Source organism: Solanum lycopersicum, chromosome 6 (assembly GCF_036512215.1).
Source record: "Solanum lycopersicum chromosome 6, SLM_r2.1".
Classification (NCBI taxonomy): domain Eukaryota; kingdom Viridiplantae; phylum Streptophyta; class Magnoliopsida; order Solanales; family Solanaceae; genus Solanum; species Solanum lycopersicum.
In genome coordinates, this window is record NC_090805.1 from 46,793,015 (window position 1) to 46,817,994 (window position 24,980).

A 24,980-nucleotide genomic window follows, 5' to 3' on the forward strand; every position below is an offset into this window, starting at 1 on the left:
GAAATTACATTTATTCTGTGCAAGACTCTCACTGATACCATAAGACTATAAAATACTAAAAAGATTTTTAACATTCAAATACAAATCGACTCAAATAGATTGGTGCATGTAGTTGTAAGAAGACAATACATATTGTGGATTAGGACTATAATAATTGGAGCATCTTCTCATCCTTGACTACAAATTCCAAATTGAAAAATAAAATTTGTGCCTTTTTTGTTTCCAAGTAAAATTTGCATGCAAATGAGATTAACTTCTAAAATTAAAGAGTACAAACTGTAATTGTATAACTTGAGGGTTTTTTTGTTATTTTAAATAACTTGAGGAATCATTTTTGACATTGAGAAAAAGTTTGAAGGCCTAGTTACGATTATGCTCACTTTCATTTTCCACCTCCGCTGTTCTCTCTCTCACACACATACTCTGGTTTACGAGCCACCGGCGCCGTCGTCGGATCGTCGCCGGCAACCGTTATTCTCCCATTAATTGGTCAGTTCCTCCTTCCAGAAGTGGATCTAATTCTACATTTTGGAATACTACTGTATCCATTGTTATTTTCATGGATGCGGATTCAATATAAATTGATAAATTTATAAGCTTTTCGACTATGTTTTGTTAATTTTTTTCTAAAGTAAGCTAATTTTATGCAGCCTACTGTTCCTGGAGAACTAGTGAGTACAAGTGACTTTGAAGGATTTGAAATTATTTTCTGCTTAAGGTATGCATCTGAAGCACAATGGGACTATTGGCAATTCAATGCTATTCTTCAAATACTGTATGATGTGTATTTCCTGTTTTTCATCTGTTCATAGAGAAATGTGTTAGTTTGAGCAATGTGTACTTATATGTAACTTTAGTATACAAGATGCAGCCAACAATGTTGATAGATCTTTGGTGGTGGTGGTAGTAATATTGGAACCTCAAATCAAATTTATTGAAATGTAGATAATGTTAAAACATCCTAGTGACAGCATGCCTTCTCCACGGATATGCAAATGTAATAAATAGGGGGTTTGATAGTTAGGACTCCAAATATAGTGGACTTTCTGTAAATGGCTGAATTGCATTTTCGCCTGAAGAGTAATGCCATTCTGTATTAGCATTGAAGGGAAAGCTGATGTTTTAGATCATTCCATTTTGTGCCCAGATTTAATAGTCGAGTAGGACTAGAAGCATGAGTACAAGCTTGTAATGAAGGACGACGTGATCTTGCTCAAGAAGGTAATGAGATTATTCGTGAGTCTTGCAAATGGATCCTGGATTAGAGTTCAGAGCTACCAGCCCTTCCGATTTTGTTGTGGCTAAAACAAATGTAGTATCACAAGAGGGGGAAGAATCAGCGAATTATAGTTTAGCTGCTTAGGAAATAGAGAAAACGGCCCTGGACAAAAATAGCTTGAATCGGTTAAATTTTTAAGTCAGTTCATTAGTGTAGTGTAAATACTGAAATAAAAGCAATTTCTGGAATCATTGAGCATAAATGGAATAAGAGATCCATTTTCTACATGTTATGAAGCACATCCTCTAAGGACTGCGATATAACTCTATAAGGATGATCGGCCGCTAGATAAAGTGGTTGATGCATATAGCAAAACTATTGTTTCTGCATATGGTGGTAAATAACTTTGGTTGAGAGGATCAAGAGATGTTTTGAGGGGAAGGGGGAGAACATTTTGTTGCAAAAGATAGATGCATCCAGAGTTCATATTTTGTGTAATGCTAATGAAATGCTGGATTATCTGGTTTCCTTACAGCTTTAGAAGATTGTATCTAGCTTTGTTGTACTTTCTCGCGGTACCAGCTTGGTGTTGAGTTTATATTAATAGTACCTTTACTTGTCAAAAAAGAAGAAAAAACAGCAGCTAGGTTAGCTTGCGTGAAGGGTAAACTATTTTAATTGTTGATGGTTGATTGAAACTTATAGAAATTTTCCCCCTTGCTCGTTTATTAGATTAAAATGTCAAATGATGTGGAAGATCCTGAAGGTGGAGATGCCACAACGTCTTTGGATCCTTCTTCACCGTCTCCCAGTGACCAACCAAGTTGGTATAGTGGCTTACTTGAGCAGGCATCCGTTTATGGTATAGCTGCAGGGTACTGTCTTTCAGCATCATTGCTCTCCATCATTAACAAGTGGGCCATAATGAAATTTCCTTACCCCGGTGCACTAACTGCATTGCAGTACTTCACAAGTGCAGCTGGAGTTCTCATGTGTGGATGGCTCAAGCTTATAGAACCCGATAAACTTGATCTTCGAACAATGTGGCGATTCCTACCTGCAGCAATTATATTCTATCTATCTCTTTTTACGAACAGTGAGCTTCTCCTCCATGCCAATGTTGATACTTTTATTGTCTTTAGATCAGCAGTCCCCATCTTTGTTGCAATAGGAGAGACCCTCTACTTGCACCAGCCATGGCCAGCAATGAAAACGTGGTTGTCACTTGGTACGATCTTTGCTGGTAGCGTGCTCTATGTCAGTACAGATTACCAGTTTACGCTTACAGCTTACAGCTGGGCGTTGGCCTACTTAGTGAGCATGTCTATTGATTTTGTTTACATCAAGCACGTGGTTATGACAATTGGTCTGAACACATGGGGTCTTGTGCTGTACAACAATCTTGAGGCTTTGTTGCTTTTTCCTATAGAGCTCCTTATCATGGGTGAATTGAAGAAGATTAAGCATGAAATTGAGGATGAGTCAGATTGGCACAGCTTTCAAGTGGTGTTACCAGTAGCCCTATCGTGTTTATTTGGTTTAGCCATCTCTTTCTTTGGATTTTCTTGTCGTAGAGCAATCTCTGCAACAGGATTTACTGTTCTTGGCATAGTTAATAAACTTTTGACAGTGGTGATAAATCTAGTCATATGGGATAAACACTCCAAACTTATTGGAACAGTGGGGCTGTTGATCTGCATGTCTGGTGGTGTTATGTACCAGCAGTCTACAAGCAACAAGCCCAAGGATGTGAAAGATGTAAATCCGCAAGTAGCTGAGGAGGAGGAGGAACAACAGAAACTGCTTGAAATGCAAAGCAACACTCAGAACAGTGACAGTCAGAAGCAAGATACAGAATCTGGTGACAGTAAACAATAACTCGTTCTTGGAAATTCCTTCTTCATTCTTGCATTCTATATACAATTATACTCTGCATAGAAACCCTCCTCTTAATTTAAAAGCCAGATGGGGGTTACTTCTAGATCATTTTACTAGGAAACAGTTTTTGTGAATGGAAAAAGCAATTGTAGAGATGTAATTTATTGTTTGGATTTACCACAGCTTCAAACTCAACTGCCTCCTTCTACTTGACCAAAGCTGCATATTATGTTGATATGTTTGCTCAGTATAGTTTACATTCCTTTTCAAGAATTCTCCTCATTTCAAAGGTGGGAAATGGCAGATGAATATTGAACTGCTCTCCCTAACTATATGTGTCCTTGTAAAAATGAACTCCATCTCAATGTTCTTAACAGAAAAAGGATGGCAAGATAGGATGTTTTGGGACCATGGTGAAGAGGGGTTAACACCCAACAGAAGTACAGAAGAACTACAAATTTAATTCTGCAGTTTGACATCAAGTGGAAAACTTGAAAAAATATCACGTAGTGAGCCGCTCTTAGACTCTTACTATAAACCGGCCAACCATGCTGGAAATGATACAATGACAGTGCTTGTATTTTTGCATTACATATGCCGAACAAGTGATTAAGCTCAAACCTCCAAAACTTAAATGAAGAATCATATAACTACGCTAAGGTATTATTCTACCAACCAAGGTTCTAGAGCTGCTGCCCATGCACATAATTCACCTTCATTAAACCAAAGACCTGCAGCAAGGAAACATAAGGAAAAACACTAATTAAATGAGAATCAAGGCCAACTTAATTTTTTCTAGAAGAACAAACTAAAGTGTTCTGCTAAAGGTAGATTTCAGCTTCAATTGTGTGTGAGAGAATTTCCAAGAACTACCACTCACTATCAGCATACAAATCTTATAGTAGAGGGCAAAAAACAACTAGGCTATTTTCCTCCATATACACCTTGCAGAATGGATAGGCAGGAGACCAATAAATCACCAATTCCTCAATCACAAATTAGTGATTAGGCACAAGAGAATAGACAAAATGCTTAATTATCACTATGGTGCTAAAAATGAACACAAGTGTATTCACATTGGAGAAAAACTATCTAGCAAAAGGCACTCAAAGCAAGACCTACAACTATCAGTGTCTTTGGAGCTAGCTTTAATAATACTTAAACTTATTTTTTCCGGGAGGGGGGATATCTAAAACAAGAAAAATAAAAAGAACTCTTGCTGTTTCCTTTTGATTTCTCTTATAGGTACTACAACTGAACTTCTGTAAAGATTCTACTGTATGTCCAGCTAACAGCTCAAAGGCGGGTGACCAAACTTAGTAACATGTGGGGGAAGTCACATTAAGTTAATTCTACATGCTACTCAACTAGTTTTGCTAAATTAGGAAAACCCTTACCTATTTCACGCTTGCCATTGTCGGGGCTATCACTTCCATGCACCACATTTCTGCACATAGATTGCCATCAAAATCTTGTAAATTTATCAACATCAAAAGCTTATAGCACCATGACTCAATACTTGCTGAACATGTACAAACAAATAAAATAACAAATATATATGGCCCTACCTTCCAGTTTGAACAGCAAGGTCTCCTCTAATTGTGCCTGGTTCAGCATTAAGAGGATTAGTTGCTCCTATTAGCTTTCGTGCTGAAGCAACAACACCAACACCCTCCCAAGCCTTGCCAAAATAGATACAATTTACAAGATTAGCAAATATACAGACTGTAGGAGACATTATACAGTTTAAAACTCATGTTATGCTGATATATTTGATTGGTTTGACCAAGTGAATGACAGAAATGAGAGTTAAATGGGAAGAATTTCTACCATACAGACAACTGGACCAGATGTAATGTAGTCAATCAGCTTGGGGAAGAATGGCTTGGACTGTAGATCCTTGTAATGCTCCTGTAACAATTGAAAACTTCTAAGCAACTAAACCACACGGCACAGTTAATAGGAATGAATTGACTCGGAAATCTTAATTCTCTTTTGGTTGATAAAGCAAAGATAATCGTAGTGCTGTTAAAAGAAATACAAAAGAATTCTCAACGATATAAATAGAAGCAACTGCTAGTAAGAAGCTCCCTTGGCACCCAACTCCACCCACCCTTAAAGATTTCTTCTGGTACATAAACCTTCCAATCCTTAACTATTCCATAAATTATTTGTTTTTCTATTAGTTTCGTGTCTTGTAGTCCAAACAAAATACAAATTTTGAAATTGAATTCTGTCCAACTTTACAAATTCCAATCTTTATGTAAGTCAACTGGAACCAAGACAATCATATTGGTTCATAGCATTAGGGTAACCAGTGAATTAAATGAACCTCGTTAGATAGAGGAAAAACTTTTGGACATCTGAAAAAAAAAGCAGTTCATGAATCTCTTAGACATTAAGAAATACATGTTTTCTTCCTTTTTTCTTTTTTCAGTGGGAGGTTGTGGGAACCCAGGGGGAGTATGCTTGCATGGAAATGTCAACAACAACATACCCCATGGAATCCCAAAAGTGGGGTCTGGGGAGTGGAAGCAGACCTTACCACTACCTCATGGAGGTAGAGAGGTTTCTGAAAGACCCTCGGGCCTTGGCTCAAGTGTAGCAAGTGCACTTAGAATCAGAAAACATAGCAACTAACTAGGGGAGCAGTGCAAATCCTACAAGAGAAGAACAAGAACACAAAGTAGTGCATAGAAATGTCAATTGTTGAAAAAAAAATTATCGAGCTCATGAAAGCAAACCTCCGCTAATTCTTTGGGGCACTGAAAAAGCTTTAATCCAGTTAGCTTAAACCCTTTTCTCTCAAATCTGGATATAATTTCTCCAACCTATAACAATTAAGGAAACACATCTTCAAAATTCAAACAGAAGATCAAAAAACCTGGCCAAAACCATAAAGTTAAAGTCTTTCTAATAATCCAAACTCAAAGAAAGAAGAATATACTGAAGCATACAAGGCCTCTCTGAACACCATCAGGCTTAATCATGATATAAGTCTGCTCCACTTCTTCCTGAAACACAAAATCCCCAAAAACAGCCAAAAATAAAATCAATCAATCAATCAGCAAACCTCAATCCTAAATCAGTTGAGGGCCTGCAATACAGAATCCTCTGTACCCATTTGAAAATTTAACAAAAATTACACTTTTTCAACCCAAGTTGTAGGGACAGAATTTATATGAAGAAAAGAGAAAGTGGGGTTGGGCAAAATCTTCAATGGGTAGTCAAGAAATTGTTGTAATCGAACTTCTTACCATAGAAGCAACCAAATGGGGTAAGAATATACGAGCTCTAATTTGCCTTTTGGGGACATTTGTTGAGAAAAGATAAAATGCTGGTTGCAATGCAGCTAGGCTGTGCTTCTTGACGGATTTTGGGGTAAGTCTGGAGGCCAAACAGGTTGTTTTGGAAGAGATTCTACGAAGTGAAGAAGAAACACAAGGAGTTGCTCCAACTATTGTAAGACCTTCCATATCTCCAAGAAGCTGATGTTCCTCTCTTGAATGTAACTTCTTATCTAGTTTTAGATTTGCTTTTTATTTATTAACCAGACACGTGACACAAATAAAATTTAGAGATTTAATTAAATTATAATTTGATTTTAAATATTTTAAGTTATTAACTATTGTAATTTAGAGTATTTTATGTAATTTTAAATAATATATATTATTTTCTTTTTCCAATATATATGACACAAATAGAATTTCAAGAATCAATATATTGTTAATTATTACATAAAATTACACATGTGAAGCAGACATACTGATTGTCTCTTGTGTTGTTAAAATGGAATAACTAAAATATGAATAAGAAATGTATTTACGTATATGAAATGTCAAAAGCCTCAAATCAATAAAGAAGATGAAATTAATCAACGACCTATACCAATTAAAAAACAAGTTTTCAAGGTGAAAATCTCATAAATCAATTAGTAGATGTAGAGGTCTTCAATTACCGAAAATATTACTTCATCCGTTCACTATTAATTGTCATACTTTCCATTTTAAAGAAAAATCATAAAAAAAAATTGACTAACATTTTACAATATATTTTTCATCATATTGATATATAAAAAATTGCAATATAGTTTTGAGTATCTAAATATTTTGGCTAAAGTATCAAATTAATGTAATCTAGTTTAACTATAAAAATTAATCAAATTGACTTTTGAAAAGCGTAACATAACAAGTAAACGTAAACGGATGAAATAATTGATTTACGGAGAAAAAAAAACTGAAACCAAAACAGAAAAAAAATATAATATTGGTAAGGTTTGAACCCTAGATCTTGGGATTGAAATATGAAGTGCAATCCAGTAGGCCAAATAGTTAGAAATATAAATAAGCGCAAGCAGACATGTTGACTTTCAGCTATGTGTTTATTGTCACTTGTATATAAATAGTAGATATATTATATTAAATTAAATAAGAAATATAATTTTGTATTTAATATTATATTAAAGTCAGTTTATTAGAAAAGTTTATGCAACACATATTTAAGATACATAAGAGAACATATTCAAAGTGAATAATATACAAGAAAGAATTTATATAAGAGGTTGGGTCGTTATAACAAATAAGTGAAGGATGATAGTAACAATAAATCAAATGATTATCAACATGAATTAGTGCAGTGGTGATATCGCTCACTTTTAACTAGAAATCTCGAGTTTAAATATGCAATAATAATATAACTGTCATTTATTTGTTTCTGGCTTACTCTTTTGCTTGCAAAGAAGCTTCGACTATTTTTATTTTCATCAAGGATTAATCTTATGATATTCACCTAATTAATGATATAAGTATTAACCTAGATAAATCTCAAAAAAGTGAGGATAGTCTTGAAATAATACATACGTATCTATTGTTCTTGAATTAATGTGGTTCGTGCAATATCCTATTGTACATTCAGATTTAGTTATATAATGTGTGGTCTGACAAATTGTTCTAATAAAAAATATAAATAAGTGTGGCTCGAATATCAATTTGAAATGTGAAATCTATCTAACAAAAGTTTAAATCATCAAAGGGAAAATATTTTTAATTAATTAATTAATTATTTTTTGTGATTGAGAAATTCATATGGGTTAACTCGTAAAATTGATTGTAGCCTTCGAAACAGGATACTCCTTTCGTTTAAAAAAGAATAATCTCCTTTTATTTTTAGTCTGATTAAAAAAGAATGACCTTTCATTTTTTTGTAATAATTTTTCATGTAACATGTTTAAGACCACAAGATTAAAAAACATTTTCTATAATCGACATAACTTTAATTTAGGATCACATGATCAAAAGTTCTTTTTTTTAAACTCTGTGTCAAATCAAATAAATCATTTTTTGTAAAACTAAAGGCAGTAATAATTAATAACATCCACATTGAGATAATTTCATTGAAACTAATAGGTTTGAATGAAAAATTAAGAATATATTTAGGGAAAATTGTATATAATAGCAAACTAATAACCTAAAATAAATGAGTAACTGGGTTTACTTTAATTGTGCTTCATAGCAAACGTTTGCAAAAAATTGTCAGGCGCCTCTCTCTCAAATATCTCGCTCGTCACTCTCCTCCAATCTCTCGCTCGCTTTCTCACTTTTTATACAAACACAAGTGTATAAAAATTGTTTCTAATTGTATAAAGCAGAGAAAATTGTATAAATACATATATTTTTTCCCGTCTCTCTCCTCTTCCAGATCTCGCTCACCACTCACCCAAATCTCGCTCGCCACTCACCAAATCTCGCTCGCCACCCTAGCCTTTCTCACTTATACAAACAAAAACGAAATGTATAAATTGTGTTTCTGTTTGTATAAAGCGTGAGAAAATTGTATATACACATGCAAGTACATATATTTTCGTCCTATACACTTATAATTATACAATAAAAATATTTCCCTGCCCAGTTTCTTTGCCTTTTTCTCTTTCTCGTTTTATACAATTTTCAAATTGTATCTAGTTTCTCTTTTTCTTGTTTTATACAATTCGATTCAATTGTATAGTCCTTGTCAAGTCTCTTTTGTCTTTCTCTCTTTCTTATTTTATACAAATTCAAATTGTATATAATCGTTCTATACACTTATAATCATACAATTCGTTTTTATACAGTTATCTGTCCAAGTGTCTTTCTCTTTCTTGTTTTATACATTTCATTTTAAACAATTTGTTTCAACTGTATACGTATAGCGAATTATACAGTTTCCATGTTTGCTATGGAGCGCAATTATGCAAACTTTGCTATAGCATACATATATAATTTTTTAATTGCTATATGTGAAAGTTACCCATAAATTTATCATGAAGGATGTGTGTTCGGATTTAAGCCCAAGAGAAGAAAATTGGACCATGAAGCTCAAAAGAAAGCCCAAAAAGTTGAATTGTCCAAATTACAGTTTTCTAGTTAGAAATTCTATATTTTAAAGTTCCGTAGTTTGAAATATTCTTTTTACTCAAACGTCGTAGTTATTATTTCGTAATAAAAGTATATTTGAATTTAATTTTTCTTAAATTGATTTTTTGAAATGAATATTGTTATTTTAGACAAGACAATAATCAATATTAATATTTGAGATGTTTTTTTTCTTTACATTTATGTGAGTGGCGACTATGAATTTTATCTCTTCAAGAGGTTAAGAGACAGTTTGAATTAACTTAAAAGTTGATAAAAATTGAAAGTCATTTTTAACTTTTAGAAATGTTTGACAAGGTTAAAAATGATTTTAGAAATGTTAAAAATCAAAAGTAAATATCCCCTACTTTTTATTTTTGACTTAAAAATAAAGTTTGACTTTTTATTTTTTAAATTAAAAACTACTTTTTTAAGTCAATCCAAATAGACTCTAATTTTTTCACGTAAATTAAAGATGATGATTATTCTTATACTAAATTTTGTCTGAAATTTCTTTGAAATAAGAGTCTAAATCATTTTTTATCTAAGTTTTTGAATTGATTCTATTAGTATCATTATTAGTTTTAACTCATTAATTTTGAATACTAAAGTTAATTAGAATTCTCAGCACTTCTCTTTAAATTGGGAGATTTAATTTCCAAATTTCACATGTCTTTCAATTTCTATCTTCAATCTTTATAATTTTATTTTCGCATTATTTTATTAGTTATCAATAACAGTGGCACCTCTATATCCTTCTCTATTTAAATGTCGATACAAGGTGTAGTTTACATGACGCAAGTCTCAAACATGTGACGTAAGTCATAAGTTTTTCAAAATTTATCACTTGAACTAAGCTTCAAAACTTAATTGACTAATTAATTATATTTTGCGTCAACAAGATCTCCAATGATTATTTTCTATTTATATAACAAAAATTATTTCCCAATTCTCAAATGTGAATAATATAATTTGATTAGTTTTATCTTTAAATTTGAAATTCAAACTTTAAAATTATGATTGTGGATTTCAATATCAAAAGTAAATTTTTAAAAATAAAATCTACATATTTAAAATCACAGAAAAATTATAATAAATCACATTAACAATCGAAAAAATCTTTAAAAGACACATAAAGAAAGTTTGATAGAAAAAATGGTTGGACTCTTTAAACGCTAAAAAATTATTATATTTTTTAATCAAAATAAACATTATATTCATAAAGGAATTTAAAAATAAAGTTTCATAATTTAGATTAGATTTTTTAAATTCAAATTTTATTTTCATTTATTTTATTTTTTACACGTATTCTATCTGTTTTATTATTATCCCTTTTGATGAACTATACAACCATGATATATAATATTATTTAAATTAAAATAGAAATAAGTCTAGCTCTGGTATCAAATTAAAATATGTAATATATATCATTTGAAAGCTTTATTGTTAAAATTTGACAATTTTAATTTAATTATTTATTATGATCAAAAAATTCATATATGATCAACCCTTAATATTGACACGATTAAAGTTGAGAATAACATATTTCATCATTTTGATCTTTTTGATTTAAATGTCAATGCAATGTTCAATTTATATTGTGCTAGTCTCAAACTTGTGATCTAAGAGCATGCTTGGATTGTCTTAAAAAACAACTTTTTAAAGTGCTGATATTTTTTTTAAAAAATAAGTAGTTATGTGTTTAGATAAAAGTTCATCAGTTGAAAAAAATTTGATGATGTGTTTGACAAAAATTATATCTTAACTGAATGAAGGAAACATATCGATGTCTTTGAAACTTCAAAAGCTGGCTAGCAAAGTAAAAAGTAACTTTTGAATTTTCCAATTTCAATTTGGAAACATATTTAGAAAAAAAACAATTTAGCTTGATGTACAAACCTTCTATTTTCTTTTGCTTTGATTAATTAATAAAATAGTCAATGGGACATAGATAGACTGACCTTAATTAAAAAAATAATAATACTCGATATTAATCACTTTTTCTTAATCAAAATATGTCAAATACCTTTAAAGTTGTTAACATAACAAAAATTGATTAGTTTAATGCTTTTTATTTTTTTAAAAAAATTAAAATAAAATTAATTTATATTTTAAATGTTATCAAAGAAATTAGAAATTGAAAAAAAAAATTGAGATAACTTTCACCCTTCACGTTGTCGTTGGAATAGTCACGTCGATGGTACAGTCACGCTATTGAAACAGTGGATAACTTTATGCTTCGAAAAGTTTAAACAGTCGCACATAGTGAAGATGAAATTAAAGGATAGAGAGGTTAGAATTTTAATTCAACATGGGCAATTTAGGAGTTGTTTAAAAGAATATAATTAAGAGTAAAAAAATAATATACTTGGTCAAAGTAGAATAACTTTTAAATGACATTTGAAATGAAGTAACCACGGAAAACAAGAAAAACTCAATTACTCTTATTTTTCTTCTTCAAAAAGAAAAGTAGAGACAGTTACACATGAGACAATCAGTATTTGGATGGTAACATTGTTTCTAGGGCTACCAATACAACTATTATGAATAAATTAAGTTGTTTTAAATAAGTATTTCCTTTACAATATTAAAAAATGTCTAACAATTTCAGATACATACATTTAATTAAAAATTTGTTTATGATAAACCCATTTGAATTTAAAAATTTGAATTTTTAAACCTTGTTCGTAAATTCAAATATAGAAAAAAAATATTTTAAATTCTTTTTTTTTTTGCATATTTGAAAAATGATGCAAAAAATACTACAGATCATGATAATAATAAGTTAATCGTAAGTAGACATGTAAAGAAATTTCAGTCAAAAAAACTTTAATCGACTCTTAAATTTTTTACTATGATACTGTTTTATATTTTTTTCCTTAAAATGAATGCCTTATTACTATATTATATTTAGATTTCAAAATCACTTTTATTATTTAATCATTTAGCTTAAAATCAAGTGCGTCAACATTTTTAAAAATAATTTTAAATTATTTTAACTTAAAATTACTTAAGATAAATCAATTTAAACACTCTTAAAAGTAAAGTTTCAGATAAAAAATTATTTGAATTGTCCTAATTTTTATTTTTTCCCTTTATTTTCTCACACCGTCAGCGCCTATCTATCTATTACCCTTTTCAAGAAATCAATAAATACTAGCTAACCAAAACCAACAAAGAACCAAAACTTCAGTTTATTTTACCCTAGTACTCTTTTTCTCTCAAACACAAAAAAATGGTATCGCCAAAGAAAAGTTCAGGCTCTCGACCGCCTACCGAAAACAAGAAGTCATCATCATCGCCCTGCGATAAATCTCCTCCTTCGCAACGTCCAAAGGTTCGCACAAACTAATTTTCATACATTTTTTTAGTGTTTTTGGGAACGGTTGATATATATATATATATATATATATATGAGTTGGTGTCAACTGATCTTTTTTAGGCAAATGATGACAATGTGGATCCGTTTAACAAATCAATGTCGCCATCGCAGACGGCAAAATTCGGCGGCAACAATTCAACCGGAAAAGTTGATGGTGCGACTATTGGAAAAACAATCATGATCACCGAAAAAGCTATGACACCTGTCACACAAGGCAAGCGTTTTATTTACTCAATTCATCCATTTTATTTATCCGTGTATAAATGCTTTTGTGGACTTTAAATTGTTTTTTTAGTGGGTGTTGATTGAATGTTCATTTATTTTTATTAATTATTTTAATTTAAAGTCAAGTGTTTATAAATATTTTTTTAATTAATCAAAACATTTTCAAATTGCTTAAAATACTTTTGTTTTAAAACATTTAAAATAGGTCAGTAAACTTTTAAACTTTTGATTTATGATTTATAACCTAAAAATCTATATGTCTAAAATTCTTAAATATAAATTTTGATTGTTTTTATCATTTAACATAAAAATCAAATATTTTTGAGCATTTTTTCTTTATTTGTCCAAACACTCTAAGTTTGTTTTAAAATTATTTTAACTTAAAAATACTACAAATTAATCGATCTAAATAACCTTCAAGTCTGTTTTAATATATTAAAAGAAAATTAGTAAATAAGCAATAAATTAACGCGAACAAATAAAATGTGTAAATGTACGCGTGTAGTTTATTTATCTTTTTTTTTTTCGTTGAGAAGTTCACTGTTTTAGAGTATTTTTGATACTAATATTGGATGCACGTTTCACTCAGGTGCTGGAACGAAGAAACCTTGGTGTAGACTTATATCAGAATTTCCACAGGTTTTTTATTAATAGTATTTTTTGTATATTAATTTTAAATTTTGGTTAATTTGAATTCACAACTCTAGAATTTCATTTGAGAAAAAACGTATTAAAGATATTTTTATTGTCATTACTTGAACTTGAAATCTCAAATTAAAAAAGAAACAATTTTATCCACTATACCACGTCGTTAGTTCTTTTAACTAATTTTGTTGTTAGAATTTTGTTTCATACAATGTGCACACATCACAAAACTTTTATTTTAATATCTAACCGAATGTAAATACATTGCAGAACCCATCTATTGAGATTTCTGAGTCACGTTTCATGGCCGGTGCGAGCAAAAAGCTTTCTGAAAATGCAATGGATTGTGTAATAAGACGGGGAGCGGTAATACTCTAATTTTGATTCTCTTTTTATTACGTGATTTAAATTTTTTGGTGGTTCAAAGACAAAAATATACTAAAAAATTTAAATTTTTAAATAATAATTAATTAAAGTATATTTTCTATGCGAAGTTGATGATATATTGTTATAAAGTTATTTCGGAGATGCAAAATTATGTCTTAATTTTTGCATACAATTTTTTACTATTATGATAAAATAAAAGTTTCCCTATTTTAATTTGTTTATTTAATTTTACTTTATACAAAACTTTAAAATGTGAAGAAACTTTTTGAAGTTGTAGCATCAAATCAGCTTTCCGTACACTTTATTTTATTAAAAAATACATATTTATAATGAATTTTATTGTTGCTACTCTCAAAATTTTGGGGGCCTTAAACGCAGAGCCACCCTTCGGCTTTACCTTCCTCACTAAATTTGCTCAACAGTTAGGGCCATCGGAAAATTGAACTTGTAAAGCTACCGGAAAATTGAACAAACTTCTTCCTGAGAGGTTACCGGAGATGTAATTAGTTGGCATTTGTTTGATTGTATTGTGAGATAGAGATGAAATTTATATTGTTTGTGTAAATTATCAGTACCAAAACAATTGGGTTCCTATTATTGAGAGGAAGGCAAGCAGAGAATCTGTGCAAGTCAATGGGCATAGGCTCGATAAGAATACCAGTGGCCTTCTCAATTCTGGAGATGAGATCGTCTTCGGTCCATGGGGAAGATATGCCTATGTATCCTTTACTATAGTGATTCTGATACTATTTCTCATCATTATGCTTTAATATCCTTGACTTGTTCTATATAGATTTTTCAGCAACTGTTGTTTTCACCTCCAATTGTTGACAGTAGCAATGCTGCTGATGTTGGATCGTCTAGCCAGTTCCTCCGTTTTGATGGGAAGCTGGTAAAGTATTTCTTTTGGTCTTTGAGTTCATAGGCTGATCCATGTGATAACTCCATGAATGGAGATTGAGGGCTTAGTGTACTACAGGGAGAAAAGAGAAAGTAGAAAGCATATCATTTATCTCAATCAAAATTACTGTTACATTGCATTCTCTTGTATGTGTATTGCATTCACTAAGCACAATATATATAAACATTGGGATTCTAACACATTTCCTAACTGAATATAAGTCCTAACTAACATGCTGACTGAATATTGGAATATGGACCTTATTAACTCATACATATAGCTTGTAACCACCTACACTGGTCAACACCATGATAGAACTAAAGAAAGTATTTGTTAACAGATGTTGGAGGAAAAAAGGTTGACCGAGGAATCAATACATGCTTCAACATCATCAAGGATGTCTTCAATAGCTTCTGTATTTACAGAAAAGATTCAGGCAACAATCATTGATGGCAAAGATATAGAAGTGTCATTTGATGACTTCCCTTATTACTTAAGGTATGACTCAAGACCCCACAGCATAATCCAATTACCCTGTGCTTTTTGCTTGTGATTTGATCTTTGTTCTTGATGCTTGTAGCTATCCCCTCGAATGTAGCTATGTAATTTAAATAAACCTTAGTTTTGGTGAAGATGTCTATATCTGTGAATTTGCAGTGAGACCACAAAAGCTATGCTGATTGCTGATACATATATACACCTTAAGCATAAAGAGCAACTTAAGTATGTCTCTGAGCTTCCTGCGGTCAACTCAAGAATTTTGCTTTCTGGTCCAGCAGGTTCGTTGCTTTCTCAGTAATTATTTAAATTATTTTGTCTCTTGTAATTATTTTTGATTTCTCTCACCAAGTGCTTGGTAGATATTAATCTATGCGTACTGACCAGTTTTGCTTTTGTTTTCAAGGAACTGAAATATATCAGGAGATGCTGGTGAAGGCACTTGCTCGTTATTATGGAGCTAAATTGCTCATTTTTGATAGTGATGCTTTTTTGAATGTAAGAACAAATTACTCATTATGTTATCGACGAACATTGCAAAATTACACCTTAATTTTTTTTTCCGCTCTTGATCCCCTTGAAGTCCTACTAGTAGTCACCTTGCATTTAAGACCTTGTTGCATATTTCTGTAATAGTGCTCTTTGGTTATTTGCCGCTCTTTTGAGTTATAAAGGGAAAAGACCTGTGAAGGTGCTATAGACATATTGAGGATGTAAGGAGAGTAGTCACATGCAGCTTGTGAAAGCTTCTTTTCATGTTGTGTGTGTGTTTTGTGGGGTTGGGTTGCGGTTGGACTATTAAAAACTTCATGTCAGTTTCTGGACTTTGTTATTCTCTTGGTCAGCTGCAAATCATGAATATATTTCCATATCATTCAGGGGCTATCTTTGAAGGAAGCTGAGCCAATGAAAGAGGCATGTAGTGCACACAAATCCTCTTCATCCGGGGCATCAAATGTATTTAGGACAGGTTTGTCTGCCCTTTGGTTATTAAGGAATTATATCTTTCTTCTTCAGCTTTTTCTTTTTTTTACTAATAACTGATGTTGAAGATGTTTAGGTGATAGAGTCAAATATATTGGCTCTGCTCCTGGTGAACTGCACTTGAGTCCCATCAGGTAAAATTCAATTTTCCTAGAAACCTCAATACCAACTCATTTGTACTCAAAATGATCTGTATCTTCTTATATTTTAACAAATTTCTGATGTTATTTTTTGATGGTCTGTTTGTAATCTTTTCTCAATGCTATCAATGAAACTATTTTATCCAAAAAAAAAGAAGAATCATTCTTGATGCACATGAAAGTAACTATATGGTTTAAGGATAATCAGAGTGAGAGAGGAGTATTTATTGACTTCTTTTTTGATTTGTTTTATTTATAAAGTAAAGACATTTTTGCTTTTCTGCATTTTCTAGAAAGTGATTTGTTCTTTATCTCTTGTACCACATTTTGTTCTGCAACTGCCCATTTTATGTTTTAGTACAATGTGAGGCTTTAACCTTCTCTGTCTTGTTCCATTGTTCCAGGAGTGTAAAAGTTGGGTCTACAGGGAGTGTTGCATTGTCTTTTAATGATAATCTATTCGCAAAAGTTGGTGTAAGATTTGATAACCCCTTCACATATGGCATCGACTTAGGTGGTCTTTGTGATGATTCTCATGGATACTTCTGCAAAGGTACTTTTGGAACACATTTAACTATTTTCCTTTAGTTTATTAAGTTAAACATTCTTCAGTTTGCAGTCTTAATTTTACTTTCAATTCCTTTTATTATTCTTCCTCTAGTGAGTGAGCTGTGCTTAGACGCCCCTGCTGTGGAGGATCCGGACAAGTTACTCACTAATACATTGTTTGAGGTGTGAATTCTTTCTATGAATATGAACAGTGCAATGTGGAATTTCTGTTCCTTCCTTTTTTGGGTTAAACTTTACTCTTTACATTTCATTATACTTTTTAGGTTGTATTCAATGAGAGCCGGAAGTCGCCATTCATTTTGTTCATGAAAGATGCTGACAAAGTAATGGCAGGAAACTCAAAATTATCTTCAACATTCAGAAGTCGGCTTGAGAAACTTCCTGATAATGTTAGTACTATTGGTTCACACGCTCATACAGATAATCACAAGGATAAGGTACTATTTGAGATCATATTGCCCACGAATATATGCATGTAATTATATTTATTCCTGTTATATAATGTGTATACAGTGTATTAACAGGCCTGCTATGATATTTCTTATGGATTATATTTCTTGGCTATAGTAGTTATTCTTGTTAGACTGAGGCTTGATCAAGAGAATGGGAGGTGAATCCTATTACAAAAAAAAGTTTAAAAGACCATCTTCGAAGCACAAAAGAGACATTAGTCCTGCTATATATATAAATGCATGCAAGAACATGCAACATACACACACTACACAGTGCGGCACACTCTCTCTTTCGTGTGTGTATATATATATATACACACAATAAATATGGCCTCAACGGCCGTATACAAGAGATGTACCGAAAAGTAGACAATTTACAAAATTATATGATTCTCTACAGACTCCATCCAATCATCTATTCGACTAGAAACTTTCTGAGTACACCAAAAGAAATATGAGAACAATGACTACTACACCTTCAAAAGCTCTCCTGTTTTTCTCTCTACAAACAACCTACATTAGCGCTAGTGGAATCGTATTCCAATCCCTTCATCTTCTCTTTCTTATGCTTTTCCAACTGAACATCAACTCTCTCACATTGTTTGACATTGCCTAAGATGTGTGAAACCACCCAAGCATATCCCTATATATACATAAACATGGTCTCAGTGGCTGTATACAAGAGATGTACCTAAGAGTAGAGAATTCACAAAATGATATGATTCTCTAAAAACTCCACCCAATCATCTATTCAACAAGAAACTTTCTGAGTGCACCAAAAGAAAATAAGAGAAAAAAGACTACTAAACCTTCAAAAGCTCTCATGTTTCTCTCTCTCCAAACAACCAACATTAGCGCTAGTGGAATCGTACTCCAATCCCTTCATCTTCTCCTTCTCATGCTCTTCCAACTGAACATCAACTCTCTCACAGGGTCTGACATTGTCTTAGAAGTGCGAAACCACCCAAGCAACACCATAACATCAATGTCAATCAAAAATCCTACATCTTGGAAAATTTAGGATTTGAAATCAGGATACAAATCGCATGTCCAAAAACATCCCAAATTGCCATGTTTAAAAACATCCCAATTTGCATGTCCAAATGCCTATTAAATCTCTAGTGTTGAATTAAAGCCAAACCCGGTATTAACCACAATAGAAAGAAAATAATGTGAAAATAATTTAGGAAATCGAACATTTGTGCAACATTCTTTCATAATCATAAATGAGGTCTCTTTATGTGATCTTCAACAATCCTTTCCTCATTAGTTAAGTTTTGTGGTTGAGTTAGGCCCATGATGATGTAACATGGTATCAAAGTTAGGCCTATCCCAATTATTATTTATCGATGTTAGGTCCCCATTTATATTGTTCATGCTCGAGATGCCCAGTCTTGGCGCGGGGGTGGAGATCGACATCTTCTCATTTAAAGATGGCATGTATCTTAATATATATATATATATATATATAAAATCACTTGATTTCAATTTGTTTGTCTGGGGGGTTTTAAGGAAGTAAAAAAAAACTTTTGAATTAAAGATATGTAGAATTTAACAAAATGCCTTTAATCTTGTATTCTTAAACATGCATGTGAATAGGTAAGAATTAAAAAGTGGTCAAAAAGGGAAAGATGCATTATCTTGTAACAGACTCAAAAGGATAGTAAGGTGATTAAATTGAAAGGAGGCCAAATATTCTATAAATAGATTCAAGCACAATGTTTTTTAAAATGCCCAAATGCAGCAAAAGATAGTGAATCATGTAACTGTGATTTATTTGGTAAATAATTAGTACTCTTATCTTGAATACCATACTGAATGATCAAATGATGTTCGATTGTTCTGGTTGCTTATGTTAATCTGCCATAATAGCCAACCCAACCATATAAATATGGACCGACAATACTAAACCATAAATATAGTTGGCGTCTTGACGAAGTCATGCATTAATTTTTGAGAAAATGCTATAACTGAACTTCTAGAGATAGGAATAAGAAATTAGAAATTTAGTATAAGATATTTGCCACGGAAAACTTTAGGTTACATCTTTCCATTCAAATCAGAAATTTGAAATGAACTTTGAATTTAGTTGGCTTCATTTCTGTCTCATATTTGGCTTAGTCATAGTTTTTCTATCCTTTTCAAATTTCAAGTAATTATTGTTTATGTTTATCAATACATTTCTATTTTTTTTAAAAAATTTTCATCATTAGTGCTATTCTTCGTTAAAGCCTATTCTTTAATTGCATCATGCAGTTAAAGCAACAGTACTAGGGCTTTTTCTAGCTCCTTTCGCTTTTGACTACTCGAAGTTTGTTCAAACTGACCACATATCAAGCCATGATTTTGTAATTTTTCCTTCATCCTCTACTGTGGTGTTGATATGTTTGGAGAGTTTTCTGACCGTTCTAACATTTTCTCTGTTCACAAGTGTAGTTATGGCTCCTGAAACCCACCCTCCTTCCTTTTTCTCTGTGTCTCATTTTCTTATTCTTTATCGTCTTCATTTGAGGTGTGTTTCTGCTTCGTCAACTTTAGTATTGCTTACATTTATTAAAAAAAAATTATCCTATTGAAAGTGTTTACATTGGAAAACCATGGGTCTGTCGACTCTGATCTTGCACAGTGCCCTTTCCTCCTGCTGAATTTGCGTTTCTGCTGTATTACCCTTGAATGAACACTGCTGCCATATGGCAAGTGAATAGTCTTTTTCAACTCTCAGTTGCTTATAGTACTGAATTTTGATGAGTTCAGGATAGTCCTGAGAAGACACATGACAAAGGGAAAGAGGTTGCAAAGAATTCAAAATTTCTGACAGAACTTTTCCCGAATATAGTGGCTATTCACATGCCGCAGGTCTGTTGTTTAAATTCTATAGAATTTTATATGATCTTATTCTTGATTCAGCAAATTACTGAGTGGTTTTGAGTATTGCAGGATGAAGCACTTTTATCTATTTGGAAACAACAACTGGATAAAGACGCCGATGCCCTCAAAGTGAAAGAAATTTTTAATAGCTTACAAACAGTACGGCTTTCTGACCTTCAAAGTTATGAGTGCCTTGGATATAGTTTTAACCTTACATTTGTGACTCCCCTCAGATGTTTATTTGACTTCTCTTGCATTCTTATGGAAGTGCAGAATTAATTGAGATAGAAGATTTGGAATGAATATTTATTTTACTCTATGTTGGTTCATTATACATGTAGCACCTAGAACTCGGTTGAAATCCCCTTCTCCTTTAGTTCTCCTGAGTTAAGCAAGGTTGCCTTGCTACCAGCCAGGCAAACCAAACTTCATATGGAGCCTTGACTTTCCGAATATGTTTCCAACAATAAGCTGACCTTAAAGTAAAATATTCTTACTGTAGCCTTTCCATGTTAATTTTTCTTCACGGTCTGTTTGTGTCCTGGAACACCTCCATCTGCTGCAGAAGTTGAGCAACTCTGTCAATTTCTCAGTCATTTTGTAGCCTCCTGAAACTGAAATTCCACCCCTGTTGACTCGATAAATCTGCTCTATTGTCCTGATTTCCTCAATAATAATGTCAATGGATGTATTTCCAACATTCTAAAGCTAGAGTTGGTGCTCTCTGATATTCTTTTTTAAAAAATTGTGTGAGCAAGTTGAAAGCTTTATTTCTTAATTAAATAGATTAATCATTTGAATTCTATCTTGAACTACTTTCTATATGATGGTTGCTCTTTTATAGGTTCTGAGTCGGACTGGATTGGAATGTAATGGACTCGAGACATTGTGCATCAAGGACCAGAATTTCTCTGTCGAAAGTAAGATTTTTCTTTCACTGTTTTGCCTTTTCTCTTTGATTTTCCTTTCTCTTTCCGTTGTTTTGGGGTTGGGGGTAGAGGGGTGTGTGAGCTACATTAGATTCCCACTAGTATATCACCACCGTGTTGTTTAAATCCTTAATAATCCCTACCACATCCGTATCGGCACGACATGGGTGTGGGTGTATGGACTATGACAGCAGTAGTAGTTACACAGGATTAAGATGAATTGCATTATCACTTTTAGCTATTGGTGCAGTTCTGAGTGTGTAGATGATCCTATAGCTATTCTAGATATCCTAGGTTCTTTGTAAGATGAAGTAGGATCTAGTTTAGTTTTGTTTTGAGTACACTAACTGTATGTAGCTTTATGATGTAAATTTGGGATCCCCAGCCTTTAGTGCTGAAGATTAATACACAAAACTGTTACCTTTTTTGTGGTGCTTGAAGGTGTAGAGAAGGTTTTTGGATGGGCATTGAGCCATCACTTGATGCAGAACTCTCAAGCGGATCCTGACATGAAACTTGTTTTATCTCCTGAGAGGTAATGGGTATAGCAGCAGCTGATATTCCTATCCATGGTTCGTTTGACTGTCATAATTTGTGAATTGAACAACTGTGGAAATCTTTTGCTATTTAACAGCATTCAGTATGGGTTGGAAATTTTACAAGCCAAGCAAAATAACACCAAGAGCTTGAAGAAGTCACTTAAGGTGATTATAATATCCCTTATATGATGCTTTGCTAAATTTGTTTGTTAGTAGAAGCTGCTTAATGCTATTGGAGATATTTACTTATGAACTCATGAACAAATTTGTGTCCAAACCCAGGATGTTGCGACAGAAAATGAATTTGAGAACAGGATTCTAGATGATGTTATCCTGCCTGGTGATATTGGGGTGACATTTGATGATATTGGTGCACTTGAAAATGTCAAGGATACAATAAAAGAATTGGTCATGCTTCCCTTACAAAGACCTGAACTTTTCTGCAAGAGTCAACTAACCAAGGTTTACATTTACATTTTGTCCATAGTTTGCTTATCTAATTGTATTAGCTTGTTGAATGTTTATTGCTGATTTTCTGAAGTCCCCCAAAAGAAGATACATTAAAACTTTATCTCTTGATGTCAAAATTTCCTTTTAATGTGTGTCTCCTCTTGTGCTTTTAAGTTTCTTCTCAACGTCATTTGAGGGTTTTGACAAGAAGTTTGTGCTTGATGAGAAACTTACTTCAACTTTTGTTTCTGCTTTTTGGACTTGAATCTTCAAGCATCATGTTGAGATTTGGTGGTTATTTTAGAAAATCATCGCTCTATTCTTTCGCAGCCATGCAAGGGAATACTTTTGTTTGGTCCTCCTGGAACTGGGAAAACGATGCTGGCAAAAGCTGTTGCCACCGAAGCGGGTGCAAATTTTATCAATATTTCAATTTCAAGTATCACTTCAAAGGTTTGTTTCACTTGGAGCTTATTTGTGGTCTATCGAGTATAGATGATGTTGTTAATAGTGCTTCTTCGCATTATAACAGTCTAAATTGTCTTCTTTCCCATGCTGCAGTTCTTTGGTGAGGGTGAGAAATATGTAAAAGCTGTCTTCTCGCTGGCTAGTAAAATTGCTCCCTGTGTTATTTTTGTTGATGAAGTATGCTTCCTTAAACATTAGCATATTTATTTCTCTTTTCCTGCTTTAAAATTCTATATTTTGCTGAACCCTTTTGTCTCCTGTTTGTTTATGCTGCCTTCCCAAGGTTGATAGTTTGCTGGGACGAAGGGAAAATCAAGGAGAACATGATGCGTCGCGTAAAATAAAAAATGAATTCCTGGTGAATTGGGATGGGTTGCGCACGAAGGATTCCGAACGAGTCATGATACTAGCAGCAACAAACAGGCCATTTGACCTTGATGAAGCTGTGATAAGGCGACTGCCCCGTAGGTAAAAGGGGCACGACTAATTTGCAAATATTATTTAAGTTGATTTTCATATATCACTTCATTAATACCCTTTTCATGTCTTTTCTTTATAGGTTGATGGTCAAGTTACCAGATGCTCTAAACAGAGCAAAAATTCTCAAAGTGATACTCGAAAAAGAGGACTTATCTGAGGATGTTGATCTGAATTCAATTGCAAATACTACAAATGGGTATTCAGGAAGTGACCTGAAGGTATCTTTGCTAATCACGTATACATCATTCTGAAGTTTGAAGACGCTTTGTTTTCTAATTTAACTCCTTTGTTATGTAGAATCTCTGCGTAACAGCTGCATATCGACCCATCAAAGAGATCGTAGAAAAGGAAAAGAAGGTATAGCTTTCCTTTGTTTGATGTTTGTTCATTGATTGCTTAACTGTGGCAGAAAATACTATGTTGGCTCTTCCAATAGATTTTTTTCGCGGTTCTCTTATGAATGTCTGTTCCACTTTTGATGGTCTTTAGAGGAATCTTTGGTGCTTTTGGTTATCCTGCTTTCTTTCAAAAATCATGGAGTTAATACTCTGACAACTTGTATTTGCCAAAGAAAAAATGCAGTCTTGTGCACGAAAAATCCACCTTCACACATGGTGCAGGGAAGGGCTGCACCCCATTGTAATGTAGCCACCTTGCATCAACTGAGCTCCGTGTTTTCCACTGTTGAGGTGGAGCATTCAAAACCCATAAGTAGCATATCATCCGTTTCTCCTTTCCAAACTGGTTAATTTCGCTTTTCTGTTCATCTGATTTGAGTTATTCCAACAAGTTGCGAGTATGATGTAGAAGGAAATTTAGGAGGCCCTTGTGTGTTTATATGTGTGTGTGTGTGCCTCCTTAATAAATTTGCTAAAACTGGTATCTAATGCTTATAGGAACATGCTGCCGCCAGTGTAGATGGTCGACCACCTCCAGCACTATACAGCAGTGCAGACATACGACCACTGAATATGGACGACTTTAGATATTCTCATCAGCAGGTGAGTTGAAAATTTCTGTCAGTGTCTTTTTACTTTCTAAACTATTTACTGCATTAGCATGCGGATTTGGAGTGATTGACTGTTCCTATAGGTTTGCGCAAGTGTTTCATCTGAATCTGATAATATGACTAAGCTTCTTGAGTGGAATGATCTGCATGGAGAAGGGGGCTCTCGAAAGAAGAAATCGGCCTTTAGTTACTTCATTTAGACCGTCTCTGTGTGTAGGTAGATGTTTACCTTCCTCCGATTTTGATTACCTATGGGGCAAGGTCAGTTGCCTGTCCTTTTGGGTTGCTGTGAACCTTGGCTGTTTGTACAATCAGTTTTGACATGTTACTATGGTGGAATAGACTTATAAAAATAGTTAGTTTATCTGCCTTCGTTTTGCTCACAACTTGCAGACTGTGTTCAGTTCCTGTCATAAAGGTTTGTTGTGGATACACATTTTATTCATTCAATACTTGATCCAATTGATTTTTGCATAAACGTTTTGAACTCATCAATCTTTGACACAAAATTATTCACTGGTACAAATCGGTCATATGTATAATTATCGATCAGATATGCATTCACCT

General features: G+C 32.9%; 3 protein-coding genes across 3 annotated transcripts; 2 read left to right on the top strand and 1 right to left on the bottom strand.

Moving 5' to 3' along the window:
• The first annotated feature begins 339 nt into the window (after positions 1–339).
• Positions 340–3,332, top strand: LOC101261628 (GDP-mannose transporter GONST3). Its single transcript, XM_004241474.5, has 3 exons — positions 340–489; positions 651–718; positions 1,952–3,332. The coding sequence occupies exon 3, from the start codon at positions 1,958–1,960 to the stop codon at positions 3,095–3,097; it is 1,140 nt and encodes a 379-aa protein (XP_004241522.1). The 5' UTR covers positions 340–489; positions 651–718; positions 1,952–1,957; the 3' UTR covers positions 3,098–3,332.
• Positions 3,333–3,538: 206 nt separating this feature from the next.
• On the bottom strand, positions 3,539–6,779 carry LOC101262221 (nucleoside diphosphate kinase 2, chloroplastic). Its single transcript, XM_004241476.4, has 7 exons — positions 6,355–6,779; positions 6,055–6,111; positions 5,842–5,928; positions 4,928–5,008; positions 4,666–4,778; positions 4,495–4,544; positions 3,539–3,828 (listed from the first exon to the last, which is right to left on the bottom strand). The coding sequence occupies exons 1-7, from the start codon at positions 6,571–6,573 to the stop codon at positions 3,761–3,763; spliced, it is 675 nt and encodes a 224-aa protein (XP_004241524.1). The 5' UTR covers positions 6,574–6,779; the 3' UTR covers positions 3,539–3,760.
• Positions 6,780–13,666: 6,887 nt separating this feature from the next.
• Positions 13,667–24,891, top strand: LOC101252595 (uncharacterized). The gene is made up of 25 exons (XM_004241444.5): positions 13,667–13,732; positions 14,009–14,104; positions 14,698–14,844; positions 14,919–15,017; positions 15,367–15,524; positions 15,684–15,805; positions 15,931–16,022; positions 16,404–16,494; positions 16,585–16,642; positions 17,053–17,201; positions 17,310–17,380; positions 17,482–17,655; positions 20,425–20,526; positions 20,608–20,697; positions 21,383–21,458; positions 21,909–22,002; positions 22,102–22,171; positions 22,289–22,468; positions 22,787–22,909; positions 23,018–23,101; positions 23,208–23,392; positions 23,484–23,622; positions 23,702–23,761; positions 24,301–24,405; positions 24,497–24,891. Exons 2-25 carry the CDS (start codon positions 14,042–14,044, stop codon positions 24,611–24,613), a joined length of 2,649 nt encoding a protein of 882 aa, XP_004241492.2. The 5' UTR covers positions 13,667–13,732; positions 14,009–14,041; the 3' UTR covers positions 24,614–24,891.
• Positions 24,892–24,980: the final 89 nt, after the last annotated feature.